The 8,874-nt window shown below is 46.4% G+C and overlaps 1 protein-coding gene across 1 annotated transcript; it reads left to right on the forward strand.

Moving 5' to 3' along the window:
- The first annotated feature begins 965 nt into the window (after positions 1 to 965).
- On the forward strand, positions 966 to 3,375 carry LOC144164925 (uncharacterized). The gene is made up of 2 exons (XM_077695152.1): positions 966 to 1,108; positions 3,254 to 3,375. Exons 1-2 carry the CDS (start codon positions 1,009 to 1,011, stop codon positions 3,373 to 3,375), a joined length of 222 nt encoding a protein of 73 aa, XP_077551278.1. The 5' UTR covers positions 966 to 1,008.
- The last annotated feature ends 5,499 nt before the right edge of the window (positions 3,376 to 8,874 follow it).

The raw sequence follows: 8,874 nt of genomic DNA on the forward strand, positions 1-8,874 counted from the left end.
CAACAGGAATACCGCAAAAACCTAACAAGTTATTCCTATCGTATGACAAAAAAGTTTGTTGCGACAACAGAAGTTTCGTTGTTACGACAAAGCTATCTGTTATTACGACACACATTTCTGTCGTCACGACGGAGTCAATTTTCTCAACGACAGACATTCCTGCAGTCACAACAGAAGTTCCATTTACGCTACTCTTCTCAACGGGCAATACCATTTAAACTATGTGCAACCACTTGTGAAACACCATGATTCCGGACAGGACAGGAATTCGACGAGACGGGATGTCGAACTTAGGACACGAATACGACACACGACAGAACATCAGAATCACGACACGACAAGAATACGACGAGACGACAGTACGGCACGCGAAAATACGACAAACTACATAAATTTCCCTTGTATTCTTCTACTGGGAGGACAGAAGCGTTAATGCCCGCTGTAGCAGCCCATTTTTGTTTAGTGCATATGTGCAATTTCCGATTGGCCGACATGCGGCCGCTCAATACCCGCACAAGGATCTGGTATGGAAGGCAAACACTGAGAGTAAAGACCTGCTCGAAGGCACATTCTTCTGCGTGCTTTATTGTTTCCCAGTGTACCTTCAAAAACTCATTCACTTCATGTTGCCTATATATGGCGCCATCTACTTTAAGTTGCCAAGGGACCGATAACAGGCGTTTAGGGAGGACATAAATCAACGCCGTGACGGTGCTTTAATGGTCCAAAGCGCTTGTTTACCCTAAAAGTCAGGTTCTCGTGCCTTCTGCCATCCATTTCAATAACGTCGTTTCATCACGGTGCGCGGGTTCCACCCACGCACGCTATACGAGCGTGTGATGGATGCGATCATCTGACGGCCGCTTCAGCCGACTCCGCGGAAAAATCGGATCCTGATCAAAATGAAACAAATCAAAACAAAAAAAAATGGGGTACCTGATCAAACACAGCGCCGCCATGATGGCGCGTGCGTCGTCTGTGGGAGTTGCTTTGAGCAAAGCTCGCAAGATGGCGGCGATGATCGGTGCGGTGCTGGCGTCTTCGTGGCTTCTCCTGGGGAAGCTTGCCGGAGGATCACCGCTGGAGGACAAGTGCGGACCGCAACCCAGTAGGACCTGCTTTTGGGGGCGCATTCTTCTCCGCTGGTCTAGCAACTCTAGCTACCGCTGCTACCTTTCTTAAGCAGTTCCTAACAGAGTTATGCGTGTTTGAACATCTGCTCGAATGATAGAAGGTTAGTTGAAAGAACGTGAAAGCCATTACTTTCCTTGTGGTAGTTAAGCGCCAGTCCGTTTAATCATCAGCATCAGCCGAACGGCCTGGTATACGTAAAAAATATATCTCATCCCTGCTCGAGCAAGGCAGGCACTAACGCCGTTTTCTGGCACGCGAAGATGAGCCCCAAAACTTCTTCCACCGTGCACTTACCGGTTTTACTTCCGTAAGACTATCTGACACTTAGCTGTGGAATTTCAAGGTCACTTAAGTCATGAAGTTGGTCCGCTTTAAAATGAGGGATACAGATGATTAGGGTATTTTTGAAGGACGCACTCGTGCATGGTCGTTCGTAGTAAGTGATGACGTAGTAAGTGATGACGGGTGTTCTTATAAGAACACCCGTAGCATACAGGTACCAATAAGCGTTGTGGGCTGTCTTACTATAAAGAACTGGGATACACGTTGACTGCTGACGCTTGCAGGAGCCTGGTGAGCCTTGTTTCTGTCCAACCGTCATTTTGGATATGTAATTTAAAGCTGATATTAACGCTACAACTTGACTAAAGGCCCGGGAACGGATATGAGATAGTTTTAAGGAGATCGGTCAGCGCTCACATGTCCTCAATTCTGCTTGTTAGAAGCCCACGTGTCTTCCACTAACGTGAAATTTTAATTGCGTTTAACCCTGCAGGATGCGGAGGTTCAGAGAACCGCACTATAGGAATTAAATATAATTCGCCTCATCCTAGCACAAATATATTGCTCACATAGTTGATAATCTACGATGCTGCCGTATCTTCTGCTATGTTGAAACGCTTACTTTAATATTTTATTTCAATTTTCTTTAATTAATGCTGGCAGTCGTCTCTATGTGAACAAAGCGAGAGTGGTAGGAAGTTTCATACATCCACCGATGCAGTGCAGTGAGTAACTGCACTTTTTATAGGAAAAGCACAGGTCCAAAGAGGTATATAGACATCAGAATACTAACTGAGCCACACAAAGATGTCGGACGTCTATGTAAAATAATGCTGACGCAATAAAACAAGGGGAATGAATTTTGTCTTTGTTCTTCTGAGCAGTGTCTTCCGGAATTTGAACCCTAAGCTAAATGCCCTAGTATGCCAGCTTTCCTTGGCAGCAAAAGTAATTTCGTATTCTTTGTCGCCTTGATTTTATTTGACATCAGGGTAGCGAAGTAAAAAGCTATGGGAACAATTCTGCATGTGTGTGGCCATATTGACCTTACCTCGGGGCCCTTATAAGCGCACAGTTGTCCTTTTACAGGGTTCCATTCATATTCGATGCATGCCCATTTCACATGCGCTATGCAAATAGCTGCGCACCAACAGAGGAAACGTATGCTTTGTTTTTGCATACCAAAATGCCCCACTTGTTTCTCGCCTGATCGGACAGAGGTGCGATCACAAATAAAAAAAACAGCGTGGGCGAAAAGCCGCAGCTCTAAAGATAAAAAAAGCAACAAGTAGTAAAAATTATTTATGATAATAAAACAATAAAAGTAAACCTTTTTATTCTGAAACCCTTTTGTGCAATGCAATTACTGCACATAACGTTTACCTTTCTTGCTTCCCGTCCGCCTTTCAGATTATGCAACATCGTGATTCTATTGTGGCGGTAATTTTGACCACAGTGTGCACCATGACGCCCCCTACTTACACGCAAAGCGTTACACCGATGAATTATTTTGTAATTTCGGTGATGCTTTCTGTCATTCTGAAACCCGTTCGCCATCCGCATATTGTGCGCCCTTGACGTATAATGATAGTTATTTGTGAACTACCCTTTCACAGCACCCACCAGATGTTCGTTACCAGATTTATATTGATACGAGGTTGGCTGTATTTTTTTTTTGTTTGCAAGCGGACCTTATCTAGATAGTTATCGATTGATAAACAAAGCTGAAATAGGACAGACCCTTAGCAGGCGTAATTTGTCACGCCCTGGGGTGGACGCCGGAACGCCTTATCTAGGTCATACTTTTCGTAATGAGGATGCGTTCATTTCTGCGCAGACAAGCAAGAGATGATGTCCATGCTGACGGCAGCAGCCGACATGTTCATCGATTGCTACGACAACTACGACAAGTACGGGGTGCCTTCGAAGTATCTGACGGCGGTAAGCGTCATTCCTTAGCGCTAATTAATTAGTCATCATCTTCATACCGCCGGTGTTATGCTGTTGGGTTACTTGTGAAGCAATTCTTGTCCCGTCGTGTTTCGTAGGTGTTCGTCAGGCGAAAAGCCAAGAGGGTAGAAGCTGAGCCTCTAAGCGCTGACCAGAGTTGCCGTTGGAGAGCGATGAGGGGGAAAGAGCGAGTGCCTGAGTAATTACTCCTCCTCCACTACCACCACCACAGCAACAACCATGATAATTATAATCATCATCATAATCATAATCAACAACACCTGCAACTAGCGCCGCCTATATACTAACTGGAGAAGGTCCACGTGTGAGGCACCCTAATTAATGACTCATGAATTACGTAAAGAAATGATATAGAAAAATTACAGGAATGTTACAGATTCCTCAATGATGCCGAAATTCTGGAGAATCACTTCTCCCTATACTTAGAAAATGTGTGAGTGGTTATGTTGATGTCGCTTAAACTGGGCATTAATGCATAAGTCAATCCCATGACTCAGTCTTCACTGGCAAATGCTCAATATGCTGACGCAACAGTCGCATCGAAAATTGTGAATTTGTAGAGAACTTCTTTGGGAAGCTTCCATTGTCATCAGGCAATCATCAGCATACCCACTGGGGGACCAGTGGGTATGCTGACGTCAAACACAAATGGATACCGGGGAGACGACGCCACCTTCCGTTTAAGGCCAGTGCAGACCGGGCACTTCCGGTTACACGAACGCCGTCTACTGATTAGCTTTGAAGATTGCGGAAATCTTTTTGATAGACGGCTAAAAGGAACTTGCTATATGGTGTCTATGCTCTTTTGGCGTGGCTTCAAACGTTCCCATCCTGCGTTCGAGCCTCAGCAGGGCCACCTTTATTTATTTCCGAACTTTCTAAATAAAAAACAAATTCTCCCTTAGATGAATTTTTGGCATTCGTTTTGTAAATAAGGATGGTTTGGTATTGTTTGAGTGGTCGTTTTATGTACGGGAGCCCATCACCACGTTTATGTAAAGATCCGCATCGCGCTGAGAGCCCATTCTGCACTGACTTGGGAACAGAAGGTCGCTTAGTCCGCTGTGACCTTCTGACATGCGTCATATCCATTTGCCAACCTGTTTGAGTGGGTATGTTGTCACGAAAATATTCGCCTTCATGTTAAAATAACCACGTGCCAAGGAACGTCGAAGTCATTGTGCGTAAATGACGTATTCCGTGTGGCGTCTTTACATTTGAATATGTAACGTCAGTGCTGACGTTGCCGAATCAACCTTGAGTTTGTGAAGGCGACCATCGTTACTAGCCGATCTACCGTAACTGGCATATTGTTAAGTCGTCGCAGCCGATGGCATTTCGATGAAGATTTTAGGGCTGCATGCCGACAATGGGAATATTCATGACATGCTCTGGTCACGCTTTTTGGAAACGCGGGTCCCGAGGAGCCATTTTTTTCGCCAAATAGCCAAGCAGTACTAAAGCATTATGATATTAACTAATTATGAGATATGTTAGCGTGGCTGATAACGTGGGCGGACAGTTCAACTTACGCACGACCTTTTGTCGACCATTGTCGACCGTGCACGAACTTTTATCAAGATGTTTTGTTGCCGGAGCTTGTGGCCCACTGGTCCACGGAGAATGCCAAGATCGTTTCGACTACAAAAGAAGGGGGGGGGGGGACACAAGCATCTGCATAAATGTCCTCAACTGCAGAAGCGAACGGGTAGTTAAGCCTGTTGTTTTGAGACAATTCTCAAGTGCATCTGGAATGCGTCAACGCACGAGGTGTCCGATATCTTTGCAAGGGCCCAAAGAAGGAAAGATGATCGCCGGTGATGCTGCTGACTGTGAAATAAGGTGGCACCATGACATACGCATTGTGCTGAAAGGTCTCCTAAAAAGTGGGAGCGCTTTCTCAAGTTTTGTTTCAAGCAATGCACCAGAAAATAGATGAAGCAGTTGTCAACTGTACTGGCACACTGCTGAATGTGGAAAAGATAAAAATTGCCTTTTCAAACCACCGCGTAGCATTATACATCGCTAAAAATAGAACGGGACACAAACTGATATACACAGTCTTGCAAGTGAGGTATGGTTCGTATGGTTCGAGTGCACGTAGTTCAAGCAAATCCCAACCAGTAGATATTGTGGTGGGGGGGAGATATAAAAAACCATACAAAATCAGAGCGCTTCTACCTCGTAAAAAAATATGCCATCGCAGCTGGCGCCCTGTTTGGATTTGCTGTGGTTGATATTTGCTATGTTGAGTTATAGGGACAGCGGCCCCACCCATACGTCACAGACTAAGGCCAGATACGATTGGTGGGTAGATGCAGTGGCGTTTTGTTTTAGCGCGCTCACGCTAATCACAGCACAGGCTCTAGTGCGCCGCACACGTGGCCGCTGAGGAGCGTGCGTCAATGCACCAGGGCAGGGAGACGCGGCACGTGGCGAGGAGCATACAAGACTCGGGGCACGGCCGGACTCGACTCTCCTCCTCCCGCGCTGGAGAAAGGAGAGTCGACTACTCTCCTCTCTCCGTAGATGCCCTCTCCGTAGATGACCAAGCACAGTCCCGCCGCTACTACCCACCACCCCACCCGTCCCTCCCCATCGCGGACGCTCGGATCTGGCGGCGCCTACAGACCAACACTTTCCATAACCACCAACATCTACACCACATATCTCCGACCACCTACTCCCCAAACTGCACGCACTGCAACTCCCCATTGACAACACTCCACTTGGTGTGGCAGTGCCCTACTATCCCTTCACCCCCCACCCACCCAACCTACGAGCAGTGGGAGTGCGTGCTGCGCAGCGGCCAGCTTAAGGACCAGGCTGCACTGGTCGAACGGGCTAGGTCAGCGGCCGTGGCACGTGGCCTACCGGACTAGGATGGCCGCCCTTGCCCGACTTCTTTAACACCCTCTTTACCCTCACCCAATTTTCAGAAATAAATCTTTACTCTCTCTCTCTCTCTCTCTCTCTCAGCTCTGTACGCAAATGCGTTGCTTGGAAGATATTTTTGCAGGGGCAAGATAAGCAGCCTTGTATCAAAATATGGAGGAAATAGGACCTTATTTCTGTTTGTATAAATTTTCCTGTGCCCCAAAATACGCGGCGCTGAGTAAATTGTTGCCGTCGGCGTGAGAACCTGGGATCGACCCGCCGCGGTGGCTCAGTGGCTAAGGCATTGCGCTGCTGAGCTCGAGGTGGCGGGTTCGGTTCCCTTCCGCGGCGGCCCCTTTTTTTAAAGGGGGCGAAAAGCAAAAAAAAAAAAAAACGTGTGTACGAGATTTCGGCGCACGTTAAAGATCCCCAGGTGGTCAAAACTAATCCGGTGGTCAAAAGCGCAGGCGCGCCTCATCGCCTGCAATGCGTCGGCGCGTTAAACCCTACAATCAATCAATCAACCCGGGATCCTAGCAATGTACAGTTTCACTGTAAAAAAATGCTTCCATACAGTGTTGAATGAAGAAATTTGCACATGTTTTCAGACAACATCAGCTTCGTGTTGCATCGGTGTGAATATGATCCTGAAAAAAACGCTGCACAAAATGTAGCTCGTATAAAACGCGCACACACACAAGGACTTCAGTCCGAACTTCATGCCATATTGTACATCCCTTTGGAGGGGAGGGAGCTAGTCAAGATGTTCGCACAGCATGTTTTTCTTGCCTCCCTCATCTCAAAGGATGGAAATAAAGGAATTGTTTTTCGCACACCCGGATTAAGGGCACAAATGAATAATTAGTAATTACACATATTGGCTATCGTTCGACAAACTTGGTTTGACCGTGTCCAACCACGGCGAAACGTTTATGGTTAAAGGCGCCGCGTCTGCTGTCATCACGTTACCCAATCAGCTACCGCAAACAGCAACAGTTATTTTCTGAAATTCGTTGCCGAAAGATGTTTATCAGTGTATCGCTCAGGAAAGCTGCAGTTGGCGGTGAGACGAGTTTGTACCCTCAGGATTAAGCCGTAACTTGCTACCAATTTCGTGTTTACGACAGCGGTGTGAGGTGTTGATTGGGCTCCTGTTGTGTTCTTTCTTTGCGCAAATTCGTGTCATGTTTCTTTCTTCTAAAGCGAAGCTTGCTATGCGTCACTGATGGCGACCGGCCCCGTCACTAAAACGAGCTGCAGGAAAGCTAGTTTTACACAATGGGTTTCACGAAACGTTGGTGATGATGATGAGCGAATGCACATCAAACACCCCAAAAGAAAGAAAAAAAAAGCGTTTCCCGTGATCGGGATCGAGCTTGGCTCACTCGCGTTATGAAGCCGACGTCTTTCCGATTTCGCCATTCCTTTTTTTTCTTTAATGCATGGAAATTTTAGAAAACTTCAAAAGACAAGACACTTAACACACAATATAAACACTAACAGACAGCAAAGGGCAAAGACATCAGTCAAACAAAGATCGAAACTCAGGCAAGCAAACGCACGCATCCAAAAGAGGCAGCCACTCTGGTGGATCACTCTGCGCAGCATAAACGCTCCGCACCAACGCCGCCTGTTCCCGAAAGATGCACTTGGTCGGCCTAGGGGGTTCCGCATGCTGATCAGTCATGCGGCACTTCCACAAGCTAAACAATCCTAGGAGAACGAAAACGTCATATAGCACCCGACTAAAATCTTCAAATGGCAGGAAGCGAATGGTGTACGGGGTGATGTCAGTGTCCTTTTTTAGTGTCCGCTGCAAAACGTCCCAGAAGAACACAGCGTCCCGGCACAACACGAAACAATGATCAATTGTCTCTGGTTGATTACAGAGGCGACAATTGTCCGACCAAGGAATAGACACTACCTTTTCGCACAGCCATGTCTTAACTGGGAGTGTGGAAGAATGGAACTTGAAGCACGGTCGCAGCATTTCAGATTTGGGACTTTGACTCTGAATAAGTTGCATGGGAAATGGCTTCGCGCTGTAACCAACTTTCTCTTAAGAAAAGGCGCTTTTATTTTTCACATGGGGAGACAAATATTTGATGTTTTGTGGCGTCGGTGCTGTTATAAGGGCGCGGTCATGCCCATGGCTTAGTGAACATTATAATCATCATAATCATAATCCCCACCATCATCATCGTCGTCGTCGTTGTCGAGGATAATGGTAATTAAAGGTAGAAAAGCAGGGCTACAAGACAGAAAGTAATAAAATGTTGGATGATAAAAATAGTATTGAATCAATGAATGAGTCAGTCAATCAGTACAAGACTTGGGCTACAAGACACGTTCACTGACGTGTCCTTATACAGCAAATAGACCGGACACAAAAACAGCATGACACAAAAACATAACTTTTAGCCTGGGCAATAAACACACACTATATACAAAAATCAACTGCTCCCCTGTCGAAACGTCAGCGACGGGGGAACGCCAAGCTTTTGAAAATGAAGTAAAACAACAAACAAACCAACCCAAAAGCGAGCGATTGCACCACCTTAAGGCCCATAAACGGTACCTCCGGCGGGGTCGTTCCGTCCCGTCCAAAAT

Source organism: Haemaphysalis longicornis, unplaced genomic scaffold, assembly GCF_048455015.1.
Source record: "Haemaphysalis longicornis isolate Haplotype H1 unplaced genomic scaffold, Haemaphysalis longicornis Haplotype H1 scaffold_14, whole genome shotgun sequence".
Classification (NCBI taxonomy): Eukaryota; Metazoa; Arthropoda; class Arachnida; order Ixodida; family Ixodidae; genus Haemaphysalis; species Haemaphysalis longicornis.

Excerpts from the sequence above, each read along its gene's own strand:
- LOC144164925 (XM_077695152.1), top strand. The coding sequence starts at position 1,009 with ATGGCGGCGATGATCGGTGCGGTGCTGGCGTCTTCGTGGCTTCTCCTG. Across the intron at positions 1,109-3,253 it reads CAAGTGCGGACCGCAACCCA|ACAAGCAAGAGATGATGTCC; the intron begins GTAGGACCTGCT and ends ATTTCTGCGCAG.